The sequence below is a fragment of the Cucurbita moschata genome, unplaced genomic scaffold, assembly GCF_002738365.1.
Source record: "Cucurbita moschata cultivar Rifu unplaced genomic scaffold, Cmos_1.0 Cmo_Scf00013, whole genome shotgun sequence".
Classification (NCBI taxonomy): domain Eukaryota; kingdom Viridiplantae; phylum Streptophyta; class Magnoliopsida; order Cucurbitales; family Cucurbitaceae; genus Cucurbita; species Cucurbita moschata.
This window is the reverse complement of record NW_019268529.1, coordinates 2,868,336-2,892,513: the sequence shown is the minus strand read 5'-3', so window position 1 is coordinate 2,892,513 and position 24,178 is coordinate 2,868,336. Positions and strand designations below refer to the sequence as shown.

The 24,178-nt window shown below is 36.5% G+C and overlaps 2 protein-coding genes across 3 annotated transcripts; both read right to left on the bottom strand.

Moving 5' to 3' along the window:
• Nucleotides 1-11,840: 11,840 nt before the first annotated feature.
• LOC111451873 (la-related protein 6C-like) lies at nucleotides 11,841-14,785 on the bottom strand. The gene is made up of 10 exons (XM_023092469.1): nucleotides 14,079-14,785; nucleotides 13,544-13,625; nucleotides 13,347-13,441; nucleotides 13,184-13,255; nucleotides 13,021-13,100; nucleotides 12,845-12,923; nucleotides 12,708-12,755; nucleotides 12,552-12,620; nucleotides 12,336-12,467; nucleotides 11,841-12,251 (listed from the first exon to the last, which is right to left on the bottom strand). Exons 1-10 carry the CDS (start codon nucleotides 14,427-14,429, stop codon nucleotides 12,009-12,011), a joined length of 1,251 nt encoding a protein of 416 aa, XP_022948237.1. The 5' UTR covers nucleotides 14,430-14,785; the 3' UTR covers nucleotides 11,841-12,008.
• A 3,761-nt stretch (nucleotides 14,786-18,546) lies between these two features.
• On the bottom strand, nucleotides 18,547-21,721 carry LOC111451722 (transcription factor HRS1-like). Of its 2 annotated transcripts, none has more exons than XM_023092252.1 (6): nucleotides 21,694-21,721; nucleotides 20,720-20,978; nucleotides 20,329-20,537; nucleotides 19,836-20,232; nucleotides 19,153-19,232; nucleotides 18,547-19,049 (listed from the first exon to the last, which is right to left on the bottom strand). In XM_023092252.1, exons 2-6 carry the CDS (start codon nucleotides 20,931-20,933, stop codon nucleotides 18,765-18,767), a joined length of 1,185 nt encoding a protein of 394 aa, XP_022948020.1. In that variant the 5' UTR covers nucleotides 20,934-20,978; nucleotides 21,694-21,721; the 3' UTR covers nucleotides 18,547-18,764. The 2 variants fall into 2 exon arrangements, with proteins under 2 accessions (XP_022948020.1, XP_022948021.1); XM_023092253.1 differs by having other exon boundaries at nucleotides 19,153-19,229; nucleotides 21,694-21,717.
• Between the last annotated feature and the right edge of the window lie 2,457 nt (nucleotides 21,722-24,178).

Below are 24,178 nucleotides of genomic sequence, written 5' to 3'. Positions count from 1 at the left end.
CACCCAACTGTAGCAACGTATCTTCTCCAATACTTTGATAAATAGTTGCTAACACAATCTTATCTTTGCTGTTATCTACTGTTTCGGGAGATTCAATTGTCTCCCAAACACCTTGTGCCATCATAAATACCTCCATCTTAATCGCCCAAGCTCCATAGTTGCATCTTGTCAGCATTAGGTATTTGAGTGTAACAGATCCCTCCTTTTCTTGAATCCATACACTCATATCATTTGAGGCATCATCTTCTAGCGCACTGGTGCTTTGGCTCCTGTCACTCGATTCTTGTCTCATTTCTTTTATCTCTCTCTTCTTGACCACTCAATCTCTAGGTAAGACATGATTGAAAATAGGCTTTGATCTTAAAGGTTTGCTACCAAATATAAGCAATAACAGATTTCGAGTAGCAAAGACACAAAGTAATTTTATTTCTTTTTTTTTTTTGGAGTGTGTTACCAATTGTAACTTGACACGGTTTTCTTGTATAATGAAAAGTAACTTTTTTTTTTCTACAAATTAGCCGTCACTACTTCCACTAATTCCACTTCCTAAAAATTAGTTTCACATTTCTCATCCTATCCACAGCCTAAATAACCAGCAAAATAAAATAAATGATAACAGCTATGTTTAGCCAAAGCATATTGCAGCAAAAGAAATAAAAAATAAATAAATTTATAACCAACAACCATGTACTAATGACATTTGGCAAAATCATGGCTAAGCCTTGTAGACATGAAATGCCTCAAAATTTACTATAAGGGGATGCGACTAGTTGTCAAATTCTACCTACCCGAAAAGTTATATACTGTTTAAACCGTTGTTGTTGCCTTCTTGCTTGAATGCTATATAACACCACTCTCAATCTCTATCTCATTCTTGCTTTCAAAACTCATTTTCCAAAACCTCTCTCCCTCGTTTTCTAACATCTTCTCTTCAAATTGAGGCCTGAGATTTGAATACACGTTGCCCGACCGTAGGCAACGTGATTCGAAGTTGGCTGACTCACTCAGTGCTAAAAGTGAGTGTCGCATAATCGCCGAATCCGCTGCTAAGAAAAGGCAATTGTGATAGTAGGTATCAAAACCTAGTTGGTTACAAAGTGATCGATAGACATGTCTACGACCAAACAGTTGAACAAGTCCCACATCGACAGATTATTTGAAATAAAAGAACAAATGCAATACTTGCGGGAAGTCCCCGAAAGTATTCGAAATCTAGACGAGCGAGTGAAGGAACTTGCTGACAAGAACCTTGCCGTTGACAAAATAAAGCGTAGGTTAGATGGCGGCCCATTCAAGAAATTTTGTAGCGAATGAAAAAGCTAGAAATAAAAACCACAAAGAATGGTGGTTTTGAGCGAGGAGATAGCTTGACAGGCTCTGCTTGATTGATTGAGGAGCGAGTCGATGGCTTAGACAGGTCCCAAAAAGCGATGTTTCAGATGGTCATTGAGCTATCTGAAGATGTGAAGGCAACCCTCGACGTTGTTAGGGTAGAAATGGCAGACATCAGCGCTAGAGTAAACATTGCCGTAAAGGCGGTGGAGAATCAAGCCCCTACCCAGAGGACAACGCGACCGAACAAGGTCAATATTCCTGAGCCCAAGCTCTTCTCTCGAGCTCAAGATGTCAAGGCCCTTGAGAACTACATCTTTGACCTTGAGCACTAATTTAAGGCGACTAACATTGAGACAGAGGAAGAAAAGATCATTGTGGCCACCATGCATCTAGTTGAAGACGCGAAATTGTGGTAGTGTTCGAAGTATGTAGACATCCAAGAGGGTTGAGACAAGCATGTTGGCAAGAATGTGTGGCTGAATTTGAATTTCAGTTTGAACACAAGCTAGGTAAAGCAAATCAAGCTGCAGATGCCTTAAGTCGGAAGAGCAAACATGCAGCCCTGTGCATGTTAGCTCATCTACAAGCAAGTAAGCTGAGCGGAACGATACAAGAAAGTATTAAAGGACACCTAGCCAAAGACCCGACCGCTCAGGCCATCATGTAGCTAGCCAGAGAGGGGAAGACCCGCCAGTTTTGGGTTGAGGACAATTTACTCTACACCCAGGAAAATCGTCTTTACGTTCTACGGTCAGGGAACTTGAGGAGACTCTTACTTAAAGAATGTGACGACACACTATGGGGAGGCCACAACGAGTGGCAGAGAACCTATGCCCTCCTAAAAAGGGGGTACTATTGGCCGAACCTCTGCGACAATGCGACACAGTTTACAAAGACTTGTCTTATCTGCCAACAAGACAAGGTTGTATAAAACAAAATTTCGAGACTACTAGAATCTTTACCAGTCCCTTCCCGACCGTGGGAAACTGTTTCTCTAGTTTTATGGCACACCTTCCCAGGGTAGGAGAAATGGAGTCCATCTTGGTCATCGTCTGTTGTGGGGCATTCCCACTAGCATTATCAGTAACTGCGATTCGAGATTCACAGGGACCTTTTGGACCAAGTTGTTCAAGCTTTTGGGGGTCGAGCCTAAACGTCTCTTCTAGTTATCACCCCCATACTAACGGACAAACTGAAAGGTTCAACAATATTCTTGAGAAGTTCTTACGTCATTTCATCGATGCGCGGCAGAAGAACTAGGTACAGATGCTTGATGTTGCTCAGTTTAGCTTCAATTGCCAACAATGCTCGTCAAAAGGAAAAATCTCTTTTGAAATAGTATGTGGTAGAAAACCACTTATGCCCCATGTTATTGACCACTCCTATGCTGGGAGAAGCCCTCAAGTGTACAACTTCACCAAAGAGTGGAAGTAAATCTCTGAAATAGCACGAGCGTAGGAAAAAGCCTCACAAAGAATGAAGAAGTGGACAGACCAAAAATGAAGATCATCAAAGTTTCAGATTGGTAACCATGTTATGATCAAGCTGAGATCAGAACAATTTAGATTCCGTGGGAATCGGGACCAACGACTAGTGCAAAAATATGAGGGACCAATTTAAGTCATTGAGAAAGTCGGAAGGACTTCATATCGTCTCCAACTACCTACATGGATGAGAATTCACCTCGTCATCCATGTAAGTAACCTAAAACCATATCATCCAGACGGCGACGACCATCAACGCAACCAAGTGACATGACCCCCAGTGACGATGAAGGACTTGAGTAAAAAGGAAGTATAAGAGACTTTAGTCGAGCGAATGCCGAGCGAACCCGTAGCAATGGAAAACCAAAGCGCAACTTACAGGAATTTTTAGTTAAGTAGAAAGAACTTCCAAAAGAAGAAATCAACTCGGAACGTGTCGAAGACCTGAAGACAGCCGCACCTCAGATTGCAGAGTTCGAAAAAATGAGACGGTTTACAGGGATGTCAAGCAATTAATTGGGGGAGGATGTAACGGTCATGCTTGTCCAAGGCATGTCGTCCATGGTCGCATGCCCGTTACACGCCGAAACCCTTTGCCTTGTACTACTTTACTGCTTTCTTTTACTGCTTTCATGTTGTATTATTTCTTTCTTGTTTTCTGTAAGAGTGTGACATTTCGACAAAATCATGGCTACGCCGGGTAGACATGAAATGCCTCAAAATATACTATAGGGGGATGTGACTAGTTGTCCAATTCTCCCTACTCAAAAAGTTATATACGGTTTAAGTCGTTGTTGTTGCCTTTCTGCTTGCATACTATATAACACCACTCTCAATCTCTCTTTCATTCTTGCTTTCAAAACTCTTTTTCCGAAACCTCTCTCCCCTGTTTTCTAAAATCTCCTCTTCCAATTGGGGCGCGAGGTTTGAATACACATTGCCCGACCATAGGCAACGTGATCCGAAGTTGGCTGACTCACTCAGTGCTAAGAGTGAGTGCCGCACAATCGTCGAATCCACTGCCGAGAAAAGGCAATTGTGACTGTTGGTATCAGTTGAACAAGTCCCACGTCAACAGATTATTCAAAATAAAAGAGAAAATGCAATACTTGCAGAAAGTCCCCGAAAGTATTCGACATCAAGACGAGCGAGTGAAGGAACTTTCTAAAAAGACCCTTGCCGTTGACAAAATGAAGGGTAGGTTAGATGGGTGGCCCATTCAAAAAATAATGTAACGAATGGAAAACCTAGAAACAAAAACCACAAAGAATGGTGGTTTCGAGCGATGAGACAGCTCGTCAGACTCTACTGGGCTGATTGAGGAGTGAGTCGATGGCTTAGACAGGTCCCAAAATGCGATGTTTCAAATGGTCACTGAGCTATCTAAAGATGTGAAGGCGGCCCTCGATGTTGTCAGGGTAGAAATGGCAGACATCAGCGCCAGAGTTAACGTTGTTGTAAGGGCGATCGAGAATCAAGCCCCTACCCGGAGGACAACGCGACCCAACAAGGTCAATCTTCCCGAGCCCAAGCCCTTCTCTGGGGCTCGAGATGCCAAGGCCCTAGAGAACTACATCTTTGACCTTGAGCACTACTTTAAGGCAACTGACATTGAGACAGAGGAAGAAAAGATCACTGTGGCCACCATGTATTTAGTTAAAGATGCGAAATTGTGGTGGCGTTCAAAGTATGTGGACATCCAAGAGGGTCGATGCATGATAGACACTTCAAAGAGACTAAAGCAGAAGGAAATGTTGAGATCATGGCCAAAAGGAAATTGCGAGATCTCAAACACACAAGTAGCATTCGAAAGAATGTCAAACAGTTCTTGTTACTCATGTTGGACATCCGACGAATGTCCGAGCTATATAAGATCTTCCAATTCACAGAAGGACTGAAGCCATGGGTGAAGTCCAAACTATATGAACACACCTAGAAGACCTCTCCACGGCCTACGCTATAGCCGAACGACTGTTCGATCTGCACAACAAGCAGTCGCAAGACACAAGGCGAAATCAAGCCTCCTCGAGTGAAGGTAATCACAACCATACGTCTAATCCTCCAAGGATGGGAGGAGGGGACAAATCGAGGACCGGAGGAGGAGATACAAGAAAACCCCAACAGGGGACTGGTGTCCTAGGCAAGGCCATGCTTCAACAATGAGAACCACTTCAATCGGCAACCTCCCTCCTATTTCCTATATATCGGGAACCATAGGGTATATGAGTTTCCAAAGAAGGTGTCACTATAGGCATTCCAAGCCGCATTAGACGCAAATGCAGACTCAAAATCTAATGGCGATGAAGCTGAAAAAGCGCTGAACATAGAAACTCCTCGAATGGGAGCCCTAAGTTTCTATTTGCAGTTCAAAAGAAGACTGGAGAGCAAAGAGAGCCGATTGAAAAAGGTCTCATGTATGTGGAAGCATGGGTGAATCACAAATTGGCCAAGAGTACAATGGTCGATTCATAAACCACCCAGAGCTTCATGACCGAGACGGAAGCGAATCGACTAAACATCAAATGGCATCGAGATTCGAGAAAGATGAAGGTCGTTAACTCTGTGGCCCTACCGATCCTCAGAATAGTGAGAAAAACTACCCTCAAGTTTTGAACATTGAGTAGTCTAGTGGACTTTGTGATCGTCAGAATGGACGACTTTGATGTAGTACTTGGGATGAAATTTCTATTGGAGCATAAAGTAATCCCCATGTCTTTGGCTAAATGCCTAGTCATAATAGGATCAACCCCTACTGTTGTCTAGACAAACATTTAACAACCTGATGGAATCAAGATGATTTTAGCTCTCCAATTCAAACGAGGTCTTGTGTGTAACGAACCAACGTTCATGGCCATCCCTGTGGTTGAAGCTAAAGGAACGATTGAATTTGTTCCCATAGAAATACAACATGTACTAGTGGTTTACAGCTCCATCATGGAAGAGCATCAAAACCACCTGCGGTTAGTTTTCGAAAAGTTGAGAGAAGACCAACTATATGTGAAGAGGGAAAAATGCGCGTTCACGCAACAACAAATCAACTTTCTTGGACACGTAATAGAAGCAAGCAGGGTATGTAGGGGAGAGGAGAAAGTCAAAGCCATCAAGGATTGAAAGACCCCCTCTTCAGTGACAGAAGTGCCCTCTTTCCTTGGGTTAGCAAATTATTATTGACGGTTCATTGAAGGATTCTCGAAGCGCACAGGTCCCTTGACTGAACTACTAAAGAAGGGAAACAAGTGGAGTTGGACTCCACATTGTCAAGAAGCCTTCGACAACTTAAAGAACGTCATGATGGAAGGGCCATTTTTGGGGATTGTCGACGTGACAAAACCCTTCGAAGTCGAAACGGATGCGTCAGACTTCGCACTAGGGGGCGTCCTACTGTAGGAGGGACCCCTCACTGCATACGAGATTCGGAAGCTAAATGAGGTAGAAAGAAGGTATGCAGCATCCAAGAAAGAAATGTTGCCAATAGTCCACTATTTACGAGCTTGGAGGTAGTACCTCCTCGGAGCTAAGTTTGTAGTCAAGACATACAACAGTTGCATATGTCACTTCTTTGGCAAGAATGTGTGGGTAAATTCGAATTTCAGTTCGTACACAGGCTATGTAAAGAAAATCAAGCTGCAAATGCCTTAAGTCGGAAGAGCGAACATGCAGCCCTGTGCATGTTATCTCATCTACAAGCAAGTAAGCTGAGCGAAACGATACGAGAAAGTATCGAAGAACACCTAGCCAAAGACCCGGCCGCCTAGGCCATCAGAGAGGGGAAGACTCGCCAGTTTTAGGTCGAGGGCAATTTACTCTTCACCAAGAAAAATCGTCTTTACGTTCCCCGGTCGAGAAACCTGAGGAAACTCTTACTTAAAGAATGTCACAAACACCATGGGCAGGCCACAACGGGTGGCAGAGAACCTAGCCCTTTTGAGGAGACTCTTACTTAAAAGAATGTCACAACACACCATGGGCAGGCCACAATGGGTGGCAGAGAACCTATGCCTTCTATAAAGGGGTACTATTGGCCGAACCTCTGCGACGATGCGACATAGTTTATAAAGACTTGTCTTATCGGCCAACAAGACATGGTTGAACTAAACAAAATTTCAAGATACTAGAACCTTTACCAGTCCCTTCCCGACCATGGAAAACTGTTTCTCTAGATTTTATGGCACACCTCCCCAAGGTAGGAGAAATGGAGTCCATATTGGTCATCACTGACAGGTTGTGGGGCATTCTCACTAGCATTATCAGCAATCGCGATCCGAGATTCACAAGGACCTTTTGGACCGAGTTGTTCAAGCTATTGGGGGTCGAGCCTAAACGTCTCTTCGAGTTATCACCCTCGTACTAACGGACAAGCTGAAAGGTTCAACAGTATGCTTGAGGAGTTCTTACGTCATTTCATCGATGCGCGACAGAAGAACTGGGTACAGATGCTTGATGTTGCTCATTATAGCTTCAATTGCCAACAAAGCTCGTCGACCGGAAAAACCCCTCTTGAAATAGTATGTGGTAGATAGCCACTTATGCCCCCATGTTATTGACCACTCCTATGTTGGGAGAAGCCTAAGTGTACAACTTCACTATTGAGTGGAAGCAAACCTCTGAAATATCACGAGCATACTTGGAGAAGTGGGCAAACCAAAAATGAAGATCATTAGAGTTTCAGGCTGGTGATCAAGTTATGATCAAGCTGAGATCAGAGCAATTTAGATTCCATGGGAATCGAGATCAGCGACTAGTGCGATAATATGAGGGACCAATTGAAGTTATTGAGAAAGTCGGAAGGACTTCATATCGTCTCCAACTACCTACATGGATGAGAATTCACCTCGTCATCCATGTAAGTAACCTAAAACCATATCATACAGACGACGACGACCATCAACGCGACCAAGTCACACAACCTCCAGTGACGATTATCGACTCGAGTAAAAAGGAAGTATAAGAGATTTTAGTCGAGAGAACCCATCGCATTGACAAATCAAAGCGCAACTTACAAGAATTTTTAGTTAAGTGGAAAGAACTTCTAGAAGAAGAAATCAGCTGGGAATGTGCCGATGACCTGAAGACAGCCGCACCTCAAATTGCAGAGTTCGAAGAAATGAGACGGTTGACAGGGACGTCAACAAATTAAGTGAGGAGGATGTCAAGGTCATGCTTGTCCAAGGCATGTCGCCCATGGCTGCATGCCTGTTACACGCGCGAAACCCTTTGCCTTGTACTACTTTACCGCTTTCTTTTACTGTTTTCATGTTGTATTATTTCTTTCTTGTTTTCTTTAAGAGTGTGACATTTCGGCGAAAACATAGCTACGCCTGATAGACATATGCCTCAAAATGTACTATAGGGAGATGCGACTAGTTGTCTAATTCTCCCTCCTCGAAAAGTTATATACTCTTTAAGTCATTGTTGTTGTCTTTCTGCTTGCATGTTATATAACACCATTCTCAATCTCTCTCATTCTTGCTTTCAAAACTCTTTTTCCTAAACCCCTCTCCCCCGTTTTCTAAAATCTTCTCTTCAAATCGGGGTCCGAGGTTTGAATACACGTTGCCCGGCCGTAGGCAACATGACCCGAAGTTGGCTAACTCACTCAGTGCTAAGAGAGAGTATCGCACAATCGCCGAATCCGCTGCCAAGAAAAGGCGATTATGACACTAAACATACCTGAGAGGAGTTTGATGGTGCCAAGATTTTTTTTTTTTTTTTTTTTGCAAAATTATATATCAAAATTTTTATAACTGAGAATGATTTTGTAAGTGAAAGTAATTTAAAAAAATAATAATAATAACATCTTCTTAAAAGTACATTACTGAGTTGAGAAACATGATATCGTTGTTATGTAACCAAAAATGTTAAAAAAAATGAGAACGAACCTATAAGAAACAATGGATTGAAAAAAGTTAAATATACCTCCATCCCAAAATATAGAGACCAAAAATGTATTTTGATTTTATGGTCTATGACTTTTAAAGTTAGAGAAATTAAGAATTGGAAAACCTAAAGTTTGGACATTCAAATGAAAAGGTTGCATGAAAGGAAAGTTTCATCGGCCTAGTTTACACAACTTAAAATAGGAAACGAACAAAAGTAGTTATTAGATAAGTTATCGAGAGTCCTGAGAATACTGCGAACCATTCAAATTTATTTAAGTAAAATAGAAAACAAACAAAAGCAGTTTTTGGATAAGTTCCCGAGAGTCCTGAGATTACGGCGAACCATTCAAATTTATTTAGGTAAAATAGGAAACCAACAAAAGTAGTTATGGGATCAGTTCTCGAGAGTCCTGAGAATATGGCGAACCATTCAAATTTATTTAGGTAAACTAGGAAACGAACAAAAGTAGTTTTTGGATAAGTTCCCGAGAAGTCCTGAGATTACGACGAACCATTCAAATTTATTTAGGTAAAATAGGAAACCAACAAAAGTAGTTATGGGATCAGTTCCCGAGAGTCCTCAGAATATGGCGAACCATTCAAATTTATTTAGGTAAACTAGGAAACGAACAAAAGTAGTTATTAAAAAAGTTCCCGAGAGTCCTGAGAATACGGTGAACCATTCAAATTTATTTAGGTAAAATAGGAAACGAACAAAAGTAGTTTTTGGATAAGTTCCCATGGGTCTTGAGAATGCGGCGAACCATTCAAATTTATTTAGGTAAAATAGGAAACGAACAAAAGTAGTTATTAGATAGGTTCTCGAGAGTCCTGAGATTACGGCGAACCATTCAAATTTATTTTGATAAAATAGGAAACCAACAAAAGTAGTAATTGGATCAATTCCCGAGAGTCCTGAGAATACGGCAGACCATTCAAATTTATTTACGTAAAGGAAACGAACAAAAGTTATTATTGAGAAAGTTCCCGAGAGTCCTGAGAATACGTTTATTTACGTAAAGGAAACGAACAAAAGTTATTATTGAGAAAGTTCCCGAGAGTCCTGAGAATACGGTGAACCATTCAAATTTATTTAGGTAAAATAGGAAACGAACAAAAGTAGTTATTGGATAAATTCCCGAGAGTCTTGAGAATAAACCATTCAAATTTATTAGGAAACGAACAAAAGTAGTTTTTGGATAAGTTCCCGAGAGTCATGAGAATACGGTGAACCATTCAAATTTATTTTGATAAAATAGGAAACGAACAAAAGTAGTTATTGGATCAATTCTCGAGAGTCCTGAGAATACGGAGAATTAGGTAAAACAGGAAATGAACAAAAGTAGTTATTGAGAAAGTTCTCGAGAGTCCTGAGAATACAGTGAACCATTCAAATTTATTTAGGTAAAATAGGAAACGAACAAAAGTAGTTATTGGATAAGTTCCCGAGAGTCCTGAGAATGCGGCAAACCATTCAAATTTATTTTGATAAAATAGGAAACGAACAAAAGTAGTTTTTGGATAAGTTCCCGAGAGTCCTGAGAATACGGTGAACCATTCAAATTTATTTAGGTAAAATAGGAAACGAACAAAAGTAGTTATTGGATAAGTTCCCGAGAGTCCTGAGAATGCGGCAAACCATTCAAATTTATTTTGATAAAATAGGAAACGAACAAAAGTAGTTTTTGGATAAGTTCCCGAGAGTCCTGAGAATACGGTGAACCATTCAAATTTATTTTGATAAAATAGGAAACGAACAAAAGTAGTTATTAGATCAGTTCCCGAGAGTCCTAAGAATACGGCGAACCATTCAAATTTATTTAGGTAAAATAGGAAACGAACAAAAGCAGTTATTGGATCAGTTCCCGAGAGTCTTGGGAATACGGCGAACCATTCAAATTTATTTAGGTAAAATAGGAAACGAACAAAAGTAGTTATTGGATCAGTTCCCGAGAGTCCTGAGAATACGGCGAACCATTCAAATTTATTTAGGTAAAATAGGAAACGAACAAAAGTAGTTATTGAGAAAGTTCCCGAGAGTCCTGAGAATACAGTGAACCATTCAAACTTATTTAGGTAAAATAGGAAACGAACAAAAGTAGTTTTTGGATCAGTTCCCGAGAACCATTCAAATTTATATAGGTCGTCGTCATATTGCTACATATAACATATAACACTACTTTCTTAAATTGTTTTCAAAACGCTTTTCCAAAGTTTTCTTTCACTTCATTTTTCAAAACATATTTACAAGGAAACTAAATCATACACTATTTGTGTCATCAATAGCTAAGTTAAGTCTCGAACATATTTACAAGGAAACTAAATCATACACTATTTGTGTCATCAATAGCTAAGTTAAGTCTCGAACCTGAAGCTAAATCAATTAAGTTAAGTCTCAAACCTAAAACTAAATCATACACTATTTGTGTCATCAATAGCTAAGTTAAGTCTCAACCCTGAAACTAAATCATACACTATTTGTGTCATCAATAGCTAAGTCTCGAATCTAAAACTAAATCATACACTATTTGTGTCATCAATAGCTAAGTTAAGTCCCAAACCTGAAACTAAATCATACACTATTGTGTCATCAATAGCTAAGTTAAGTCTCAAACCTGAAACTAAATCATACACTATTTGTGTCATCAATAGCTAAGTCTCGAACCTAAAACTAAATCATACACTATTTGTGTCATCAATAGCTAAGTCTCGAACCTGAAACTAAATCATACACTATTTGTGTCATTAATAGCTAAGTCTCGAACCTGAAACTAAATCATACACTATTTGTGTCATCAATAGCTAAGTTAAGTCTCAACCCTGAAACTAAATCATACATTATTGTGTCATCAATAGTTAAGTCTCAAATCTAAAACTAAATCATACACTGTTTGTGTCATCAATATCTAAGTTAAAGTCTCAAACCTGAAACTAAATCATACACTATTTGTGTCATCGATAGCTAAGTTAAGTCTCGAACCTGAAACTAAATCATACACTATTGTGCCATCAATAGCTAAGTTAAGTCTCGAACGAGTGCAATTGTGACACTATGTTCAAGATCCGTCAACAATCAACACACAAAGAATCCTTCATCCTGCATTCATGATATCATATCTGCACTTCGAAAAATATAAGGGCCAGAAAAATAGAATGATGGGCAGCGCCACATTATATAAACCAAAATCCTATCAAACATATCCATTATTACCAAAAAAACACACAAGCATAGGTAGCAGCAAAATAGTCAGTTTTTTCCACCCTAATTAACAACAACCAAAGAAAGGTTTCCCTACATTTCTCTATTCATTCAAAATACAGGTTTAGAGCTCAATGGCTTGCCTCGTCCCATGGTGAACCCTTTCGTCCCATCAGGCATTCTCGGACTCTTCGTAGTGAGTTTGGAAGATGCCTCACAAACAACCTGACTACTTGATTGCATTGCTGCCACTGGCAAGCTACAGCTACGATCGAGATGGCTATGAATTCGTCCACGACCCTTCCCACGGCCTCGTCCCCAACCCTTCTTAGCTGATGTAGAGTTCTCCTCGGACTAGTAAACCAGATACTTCATGTCATTTGAGAATTACAAATCATTTAATCAAGGACGAAAAAGTTTTAGAAACGAAATACGTACACTGCAATCGTTTATCAGTTCAGTGATATTTGGCAGAGAGGACTCTTGTTCAGTGGACACAGTAGATGGTGAATCATCTTCATCCAGAATACAATCAAAATCGGACTTTCGAGTCTTCAGAACCGATTTCGGCTATCCAGAAATAATAATTAGAGTTGAACTAAGCAGGAGCATGTAAATAATGAAAATGCAGGCACATCGTCTTATTACACTTACCGAGCGTCTGAGCAATAGCCTTACGCGGAGCCCTTTCCTCCAGTTTCTCTCATCATTTAACTTCTCAGCCTAGCGGGCACAAAAAAACGTGGAAAAGACAATAAAAAGATTGAATACAAGTAACTCGATCACCTATAGCGTACAATAGATGCATACCGCTCTTTCAGCCAACTCTGCGATCTCGTATTCCACAAGTGCATGAAGCTTCAAACAAATGAAGTAACAATGAGAAAAGGATTTTAAGGAGAAGTGCCTTGGATATATACATTATAGTAAAGGATGATTCACAATACCTTGTTACTGATAAACAATTCACCTTTAGAGCAGCACGGATTTGACTCTGGGGGATGGCAGATTCGGACAGTTTTCACACTGGTAAGATATCATTAATGAATGAAGCTCAGTGAAGACAGTTTAAACATCTAATAGAACAAGGAATAAGACTGAGTGATGATGTTAATGAAACTACCTCCCAATGACGCTAAATATCTTCTCGAGGTTGTGGTGTGAGTGATTGTCGGGCAAATTCTCCACAACGACCGTGCGGGACTGCAAATCAATGAACAAAAACATTACACCATACTCAGCTAAAGATAAATGTTCTGCATCATTTGTACCATGGTTGATCTTACCAGCAATTCCTCTTTGTCCTTGTCCGTAAAGGGATGCTTACGCTTAACTTTCTTCCCATCAGCACTAACAACCTTCAGAAGATCAGATATGAATCACATTAAATCAAGAGTTCTTATTTTTCCAGAAAGAGTGGAAAATTGAGTGCTTAACTTAAGAACTTACAAGCTTTGAAGAGGAGCGGAGAGCTTGAACTATCAAATTGTTGTTAGTTGAGAGGGACTTCACTTTTTTGGTGGACGAAATAACAGAAATTGGAACTTCATAAAGGGAAACGAAAGAAAGACAAATAATAATTCAGTTAAAAATATATCGAAAATTCGAATTAACACATCCAGGTGATAGACTTCCAAAGATTATACCATAACCATCAGGATCTTTGCTAATGCTTTTTGCAAGAGATTCATTTGCAAGAAGACTCATGTCGCTGAACTGATATTCTACCTGTAAAATTGAAATCATTCATAAGATGCTGAACTGATGTTCCAACTATGAACAACATATATGGAATTATAGTCATAGGGAAGAACTTATGCATATCAAACCCTTTAAGCTCAAAGCATAAAGAAAGAAAGATCAAACACGTTAAGAAGGAATCCAAGGAGAAAACTAATGGAAAAGGAGTGTACCTTAAGAACATTATTATAGATAATCTTGATGTGACAGACAAAATAATAACATGAACTAGTTACGAGCATGGCACATTGATCATCCAAATACAGAGTTCTAAAGGACTATCATATATTTACCAAAAAGCAAGAAGCATACATATAATCAGAGTTTGGTGATTGATCATTCAGATGAACACAGAACAGGAAGCAGGATTGTGGAATCAAACGATGAATATAAAAGAAATCAAGACAAAAAGGAATCAAGAACAGAATGAAACAAGGTTACCTGTTTGACGAGTTTTTGGTGAATATCATCAGAACGGGGATTCTTAGAGAAATTAGGGAGGGGAATGGTGGGATTAGGGATCAAATAGGTGGGTTCTTGATCGCCAATAAAGAACCAATCGGAAGTAGCAGGAGCCCCACCAAGAAAATGGAAATAAGGATGAAAATAGCCGGTAACAGGCATCTGAGTTTGCGATCTAGGGAAGAACTCAGGCGCTTGGGCATTGAATTTGAAGGAAAGATCACCATTGCTGGTACTACTACCAACACCAGCATCGCCATTAACAGCTTGTTTGACGACCTCCATTTCAGGGTTCGGATTCACCTTCTTTTCCGGATTCGATTCCGCCATATCTTCTCCGATTCCCCTCTTCCACTTGCGCTAATCCGAAGAAGAGTTTGGAACGCATAAGGGTTATGGAAATCTCAGTGTGTGTGTGTGCGCGCGCGCGTAAGATTTAGCCTGAAGTTTAGTAACTGAAATCTGCAAATCGACGCAGATTTCGCGCCCAAATATATGCATCTGGGGGTGGATTGAAAGGAGGGTAGGATTTTGTGACAAAGGGCCGTTGGATTTGAGTTTGACTGAGGATTTCGAGGTGGGAATTTCGCCCAAGTGGCTCTCCATTTTGCCATTTCTCACCAAGAACTTCCCTCCTTTCTTCCTTGTCGTCTCCTCTCTGCTTCAACGCCAATGTTTCTTATACGGTCTCCCTAAAACGTGGCCTACAATTTTTTTTTCTTTTTTTTTTTACGGTTTGAATTACAAAATTTAAATATTCTTCATACAAGATTTGATTAACAAAAACATAGGATCTATAACCCCATAACTAAATCAAATCAATAGTTTAAAAAATATTTGGCGATAATAGATGGAATGCTTAGCTTGTTTTATGATTTAGTTAGGACTTCGTCTCGTTGGCTCCTCGCGGGGTACAGCTCACATCCAAACATCCGATTGGGGAATAGGGCAACACCCATGAAGCTCTAGCAGAAAGGGAAGCCCTGTCAGGCTATATGCCTATGAGTGCAGGATTTTTCGAAAAAGCGCGGGCTGACTCGGAGACCTGGAACTTTGGCTTAGCAACGAATGAAGGGGAGCTCAAGAGTTTTCTTTCCCGATGGCTTATGTAGTGGTCGAACGGGACAGAGTTCAAAATTTATATTTTATATTTTGCTAGTTAAATGTTTAATTTTAATTTGTTATAATAAAATATTATAATTATTATACTACATATATTTGAATAATGAAGGAGATGGAACGAGATCATAATAAACTCACAAGTGAAAAATGGAGGTTTTGATGAGTATGGACTATCCAAAGCCCAATTACTTTATTAGGCCCAATTAATTTATTGGGCCCAATTATTTCATTTTTATAACCAGGTTTGGGCTTCGACTAATTCGGACTACCTAACCTAACTTGATTGGGTTGGTTTACATTTTTTTTATTTGGGTTGGGTTAAAAAAAAAACAACACGACAACTTTGAAAATAAAGGGTTGGATTGTGAACTTTATTCAGTTATTTGGATCATCAATTCGGATCTCAATTGCGACTTCGACATCAACTCTTCGTCGGGTTCATGCGTTGAGGATTTGGCCCTAGCCACAATAGCCATCATAGATGCAACTTCATAAGATCTGCTCGACAGGTCGACGATCTAGAGCTTCTCTCACCAATCATCATGGATTCTTGCCTCAGACTTCGTTGTACACAATAACGCTACAATCTTTTGATTTTTTGTCAAGTTCGTGACGGGTTTTAATGGGTTCAATTGATTTTTCGTCGCCAAAGAAGAAAAGAAACATAATGAGATGACTTGATTCAGGTTCATTGAGTATGATTCAAGCCTATTCGAGTCACGAGTTCAAGTTTACATTACGGTTGGATTAGTTCTATTGGGTTCAAACAAGTTTAGCCAAAGTCAACAATCAACTTAAAAACTTTATGGTCAACCCTTAATAGAAAAGGTCAATAATTGAACTTAGATTTTTTTGAGGCACGGGAAAGAAAAGGCATTCTAGTTGATTCGACCATCTAGAGTCTGATTTCATTCACACTTCCTTCACAAAACTTACTCGGGACATTCAAGCTGAACATTTGGGTTGTTCAAATTCATAAAGAAATGAGGAAAATCGAGATGTAAGAATTTCGAGCTTTTAGTTTTGGATTTCCTTTCGAACTAAGAGATTTTCTTTGAATTAGATTCCAAAATTTTGATAGGTTATTCCTGAAAGGATTTTTCACAATTTCTGTGTAGAAAATTGGAGTTGAATCTCGAAGTAAAAGTTCCGATGGAAATTTTTCTAGTTTTGAGCCTACTTTAAACACGCTAGTTTCTCTCTACAAAATATATATATATATATATATATATATATATATTTTGGTAACCTAATCCAATGGTCGGATTTAAGGGCATTTTTGTAAATAATTTGAAATTCATGAACATTTTTGTAGTTTTCTTTCCAAATATTTTTATTTTGAAAAAACATAACCTTTTCTAAAAATTCTCTACCATCAATTTTTCTCTTTTTTATCATCTTGAAATTTCTGGGTAAGAAATTAAAAATAAAAAAAAATGTAATTAAAATTGAAAAAATTATCTTTTTGTTTTTTAGACGGGTTGTCTTCTTTCCATACCTTATCTAAAGGCATGGGATCCCTATAAAATTTTACTAGGTCATTGAAATCTCTTACTTACATTCTTTGTCCTTGCTTGAGCGTCTTAGTCATATTGGGCTCTTACAATTTTGAACGACTCAAATATCGAGATTGAATATCCTCACAGTTTATCGAATTAGAGAAAAATTGATGGTTACCCTCTTTTCCTTCTTTCTTCTACCTTAACCCCTAATTAAACCACTTTAAACAATCGGGTAAAAATGACCAAAATACCCTTTTTAGGGTTGACAGTTTTTCTAAATTTTTGTCATTTTTTAAAATGACCAAAATACCCTTTTCAAGGCCGATAGTTTTTCTAAATTTTTACTATTTTTAAAATTTACATCTTAAAAATTAGAATTGCATAGGAAAGAATTGAGAAATTAACATTTTTATATTTTTCATTTTCAGGAAGAAAAGACAAGAAACCTTAAATTTTAAGGTGTAAAGGAATATTCGATCCTCAAATAACATCCGACCAATATAAGAGATATGATTATCTCAAATTGGAATTTGTTCTCCATGTGAGCACCAAACTAGACACACACTTACCCACATTTCCATCTCACATGGACACAAATTTCATAACACAACCACAATTATTATTATTATTATTATTATTATTTTGTTTTTTATTTAAAAAATCTAAACAAAACATTTTATTAAAAAGAAAATTCCATGTCGGCCCTTTCTCATTAAAGAGCCTATCAAATTCTCTCTATTAACAGAAGGACTTTTTTGTCATTTTGTAACGAAAGTAATGAGTTTGAAGTTGAATAATAATAATAATAATAAGTATTTTATTTAAAATATAGAAAATAAAAAATATTATTGAGTAAGATAAGTGAGGATCTTTCGTTTTGTCATTTTGCAGAGCCAACCATTTTGATCCATTCATTTGCAAATGCATAGAATCTGACAACTAATTACAACGCAATCCCAAATAATTTCAAACAAATTTAGCATCTTCTTATATTCACAACAACTCATCTTTAGGATTTCTTTTATTTTCTTTATAATATATAGTTTTTATACGTTTTTTTTTTTTTTTTTTATCCAAATCGTCTCTAAAGAATCCAAGGTTAAGTTCCGAAATAATAATAACTAGACTCGAAATATTTTCAACATTCCGAAATTTATTATTATTATTATTTTGTTATAAATTGTTTTTATAGAATAAAATGATTTGTAAGAATATTTTTTTTATAAAAAAAAATAATTTAAGTTGAAATTCATTTTTTAAGAAAAAAATAAAGTTATTAGCATATTTTCACCCTAAAAAAAGATAATAAAAAATTGAGATTATTATAAAAAAAACGAATATAAGATAAAAACTTTATAAAAATAACTTTAAAGTTGAGAGATTTCCGATGACGTCCCACATTGGTTGAGGAGAAGAACAGACCACACCATTTATAAGAAGGAAACCTTCCGGGGGAAGAGAACGTGTGAAAACCTTCCCCTAGCAGGGAGGAGAACAAACCACCGGGGGAAGAGAACACAAACCAACCTTCCCCTAGCAGGGAGTAGAACAAACCACCAGGGGAAGAGAACACAAACCACCATTAATAAGGGTGTGTAAACCTTCCCCTAATATATTTTAAACAAAAAAATCCAAATAACTATTTACTAAATTTTGTTTTTGAAATTTCCTTTTATACCCTTGTGTTCCATTTATGGTTTTCAAAATTAATTTATAATTAAAAAGTAAAAACAAAAAAAAAAAAAAACAAGACACGGATAAAAGATCGATGGTTCGATTCTAGTTTAAAAAAAAAAAAACATTATCAGGTGAAGAAATTAATGTTTTTTTTTTTATGGAAGATGAACTTGATATGTTCACATAAACATAGGTTTCTACAAACAATTTGTACCATTTTAACAGTGGTAGACATTAGTAGTCTTTCTACTAAAGGGGAAGGGACTCTAATCCTGCAAAATTTCACACCCTCTTGCTCTCTATCTCTCTCTCAACACCCTTTACCTTTCTTTTATGTACCTTAAATACTTATTTTTCTAACTTCTTATGCATCTTCCTTTCCTGTTCTTTTACTTCGGCTCTTCCAGCTGTAGCTCTCTGATTTTACGTCGTTGTCGTCGTCCTCCGTGCTGTCTCCCCCTGTGGTCGACGTCCCGCCAGTCCCGCCTAACTGAAGGGGACCTTGGGGTGACGCAGATTGAGAACTGCAAGCTTTTGATGACTCGCCGAACTGATCTTCAGCCACCAACAATCCCCCAAGAACGACAATGGATTGGTTCGTAGGGGTAACTGTAGATGCTGGAAGTCTTCTCGTGTGGAGTCGGAATTTCTGGATCAAGCGAAAAACATCATTAGCTTCATCGTTGTAAACGAGACATCGAAACATTAAAATGCTGAACAGACATCAAAAGTAAGTAAGCTTTGGAGCTTGCCTGCAGATGACTCTTCACTTCATCGTTGGTGAGGCCATCCACCTGCATAAGCTCTCTAATCTGCTTCGGTGTGGCCACTGCTAAAACAAATAATGAAAGTTTGAATCAGAAAATTGATATTAACAATCAAGTTCATAGCTCTTGAGCTTAAACCATGGTGAAAAAAGTCTATAGTTTTACATGATTTCAAGCCAACAATCATTTAGACACGAGGAATCTAACGACCCAAGCCCACCGCTAGTAGATATTGTTCTTTTTGAGCTTTTCCTTTCGGGCTAATGCATCTGCTACGAAGAGGTTTCCACACCCTTATAAAAAATGTTTCGTTCTCCTTCCCGGTTGGGATCTCACAATCCACTCCCCTTCGGGGCCCAACGTCCTTGCTAGCACACCGCCTCGTGTCACCCCTTCGGGACTCAGCCTCCTTGTTGGCACATCGGCCAGTATCTAGCTCTAATACCATTTGTAACAGCCCAAGTTCATCACTAGCAGATATTGTTCTTTTTGGGCTTTTCCTTTCGAGCTTCCCTTCAAGGTTTTTAAAACTTGTCTGCTAGGGAGAGGTTTCCACATATTTATAGAGAATGTTTTGTTCTCCACTCCAATCGACGTGGGATCTCACAAGGAACCTCATCAGTTAACAGATATGTAATCTATATTTAACATTGAGCTTCATTTCTTACCCTGTGAGCCTCCAAGTTGCTGCAAGGCACTAACAAAACGTCGATGCAACTCTGGTGACCAGCATCTCCTTTGCTTACGGGACAGCTGCTGTTGCTGTTGCTGTTGCTGTGTTCCGGTTTGTAAACTCACCGGAGCAGTCATAGCCGAAGAAGAAACAGCTCTAGTCCCGCTCGATCTCGAACCACTAGAAGCTGATTCCTCTATCGGATTCTTAATTCCCGGAGTGCAAAGAGAAAGCCCATGAATTGGAAATTCCTCCTTATCCTCCTTCCTCACAGCCATGGCTGAAGGGAACACAGAATATGCCTTCAATGGCACTTGGCTCCTCTCACTATTCTTATTTCTACAGAATTGCAATGAAACTTGAGTCACTACAGGGCCTCCTTTCTCGTTTATCTGTGACAGCAAATTCCAATCTAATTATCATCTAATTATCAAGAACACAAAATGCACAAATTCCTCTGTTCTTATTATTCGAAGAAATTCTTATACCTTAGTTTCGAATTTGGAATCTCGTTTACTATCATCCGAGTTCCAAAGCTGAACCGACCTCATCCAATTCTTCTGATCTCTATAATTTTTTCCATTTCTAAAATCTTGTTCATCAAATTCTTTTTTCAGAGATTTGAACTCTTCCAAAACCGGTTGAGTTCTAGAAACGGAACATTGCATTGACTCCTCTTCTTTCACAGCTAAAATGGCTGAAGAACAAATATGAACAATCCATGAGTGCAAATTAGGGTAAACAACAAAAAAAAACCCCAAAAATCACTCGAAACGTTTCAATTTGAATGATATTCAAAGAGATTCCCCAAAATCCAAATCTCAGAAACAAACAATAGAACATCGAATCGAAAGCTGTAATTAGAGAAGAAGAACTCACCATCTTTCAACAGAATCATACAGAGCGGAAGCTCCCGCTTGAAGGCATCGATCTTCCTCATTTCATCTTCCAAACTTTTGACGAAATCGTTAAGCTTGGTGACCCTCTCGCACACATTATCGATCATCGAGACCTGTTTGAAGAAATCGGAGATCGATTTCGGCACAAAAGTGGATCGAAAATCCAAACTGAGTTCAGGAGAAAGCGAACCCATTATTGATCTCCGCTTCTCCTGGTTTCGATTTTTTGGATTAAAAATCGGAGGATAAATGAAAAATAAATATGAAAAATAAATTCAACATGTAAATATAAATATATATAGAGAGAGAGAGAGAGAGGAACAGAAATAGGGAATTTCAAAAAAAATAAAAATGGTGTGATATGCGGAGATTCTGATCGGCGAGTGCTCCATTACATCGCCGAGTTTTGACTGAGTTATCAAACTCATGTTCGTGTCCTCGCGTATTTGATTCTCACAAACGAGTTAACTCGTCCTTTTAACTAAAACAAATAATTCTCTTTCTTTAATTATTTTTTTTTTGTGGTAAGTTTTTTTTTAATTATATTTTATTTTAAAAACTATTTTTTTGGTGGAATTTTAAATTTTATTTTATTTTAAAAGTTTAATTTTACTATATAATATTCATATTAAAAAAATTTATTTTGTAAAAATTTTCATAATTGGACTTTTAAAATATTTTATTTTATTTTCTAAATATTTAATGTGCAATCATTTCATTTTCAAATAATTATATGTGAAAATTAAAATATTATTTTAATTTAAGCTATGTTGTTACTCATCAATCTTTGTTTCTCTTAAATTCTCTATTTATTTTTACAATAATGATGATTTCTCCAGTTTTATAATATGTTTCGAACAAAATTTCATAATTTATATCTCGAAAAAATATAATATAATTTTTTAAAAATTAAATTTCAATTTTAAAATATATATATCTACCTGTATTAGAGATGTCTATTAGGTCGGACAAATAAAAATTTTCATTTATTTTTGTGAGGATAAGATATTAATGACGACTTATGATATTTTTTAAATGAAAATAATTATTTGGAGTTGAAACTTGCGGAAGAGAGAGGAGACGATAGGTCAATTTGCATGACTATCAAACCGTGTATCTTCACAATCTATGAATGAAGTATCAATCAATAATTGAAACTGAAGTTCATTTTAATTAATTAATTTATTTATTTTGCATTGAAATTTAGAAACATGGTCGGGACCAACAAGAATGCTCAAATTCGAGAAAAAATGTCACTTTGAAATAGTATTTTAAAAAGCGAGTAAGGAAGTGTTTCTCTTTCAGATTGAACGTTTTGTAATGATTTGACCTAAACCACAAAACTTTGATCAATCGAGCAACAAAATTAAAAAAAAACGGGGAATTAAGAAAATGGGATCCTTGATGCAATTGTTTATAGCTCGTGGAGAGAAAATGATACTCATTTCACTCGAAATATTGCAGGAATACATGAAATTGATATTTACGCATAAATCTCAACAATGAACAACAAATTGAAGAACTCGAAAATTTCGATAACTATAATTTTTGATAGAGGTAAGAGGCGTGATTACACATTTTTGTCGATCTTTTCGACATTTCAACGTTAAAAAAAAAAAATTTCAAAAAAAAACTTTAATTATAGAGAAAAAAAAAATAATGGGTATAAATAAATAAATAAATATATATAGATGGAGTGAAAGGGCGTGGTAAAAAGTAAAAAGTAAAAAGTAAAAAGTAAAAAGTAAAAAATTGTATGACCAATTCCAAAAACTGAAATAGCGGTTGGGTGAATGTCAGTAATTGGTTTAGACTTTAGAGATAAGGAATCTTTAGTACGTGGGGCCCAATGGTACTGGAATTTCTATTTATAAAAGATTCTTTTTTATTATTTAAATAAAAAAACAATGTTTTTTTAGTTTTTGATTCCAATTTCTTGTCCCACTCCCTTCTATTATTAATAATTTGTTATAATTCCAATTAAATACTATTAATATATATTTTGTCCTGATTTTCTCAAAATATTTATTTATCTTTTAATATTTTGTTATTAAATTATAAATAGTTTTTTTTTAAAAAAAATTTTGTTTGATTTTTAAACTATAAAAATATCTCAAATAAAATATAATAAATAGTTATAGGGATTAATATATTCTATTTATTTGTAAATTTTTAATTTTATGTGTAATAGACCTTTAATCTATTAATTTTTTTTAATGTCATTAAAAAAAATATAGAGTCTCATTCAATATAAAATTTAATTTTATATCAATATGAACTAATTTTCTAAAATTTAAATTTGTGTAATTTTTTTTATATAATTTATTTTTGTCTCATTTTATATTTTTAAAATTTCTATTAAATTTATTTTGATCCTCAAGTTGAAAGGAATGCTTTATTTGAGTGGTTATAGTTAATTTGTTAATGGAATAAAATAAAATTTTATAGGATAAGGCCTACAAAACCGTCTTTCTAATACCTTACCTGTTTGGATTAAACGCATGAGAATAAAGATAAGAATCAAGGATGGATATATTATTCGTTATTCGGTATACGAGTTGAAAGATGAGACATGAGAATAAGTTATTTGCTCGCTTTCTTTGTATCAATGTATAATGTATAAGATATTTGACGCCGTTGTAAAAGTAAAGATTTTCTAAATATTTTTTTCATTCTTTATTTTTTTTAATATATTATTTTATTTGACATATTAATAATTCTTAAAATGGTTAAATTATATTTATAATCTTAAACTTAAAAGGATAAAAGTGTATTAAATTAATAATAATTGATTTCTTAGTATTATTAATGAATTGAAATATATACTTACTTAATTTCGATGGATAAGAATAATATAAATTAATAGAGCTAAATGTATTCTTGAAAATATTAATTAATTATATTTTATTATTTTAATTAATTAAATTTAGTTTTCAAATTAATTTATTGTATGGATTTTTTAATAATCATAATTAGTTATTGAATTAAAATTTTACTCGTTTCTTAAACTAATTAAATTATATTATTATATTTTAGTACATTAATTGAATTATATAATTAATTAACTTAGTTTATTTATCCAAATAATATTTAATCAATCTATCAAAAATTAAATAAATTATTATATTAGTTTCGTAATAAAATATTACATTTTTTTTTCTATAAAATCAAATAAATTAAATCTAAAATTTGGAAGAGGGTTTCTGCCATGTTGAGAATCTCAAGCTATTAGATCCTCACATAGGAGATTATAAGATCGTATGTTTTTTATGAGGGTGTACAAACATCTCTCTAACAAATGCGTTTTAAAATCGTGAGACTGACGACGATACGTAACAAGTCAAAGCGTGTGTGAGATTTCAAATCAACTGGGAAGAAGAAAAAAACAATCTCTACTAAAAAGCGTTTTAAAAACCTTGAGGAGAAGCCCGAAACGAAA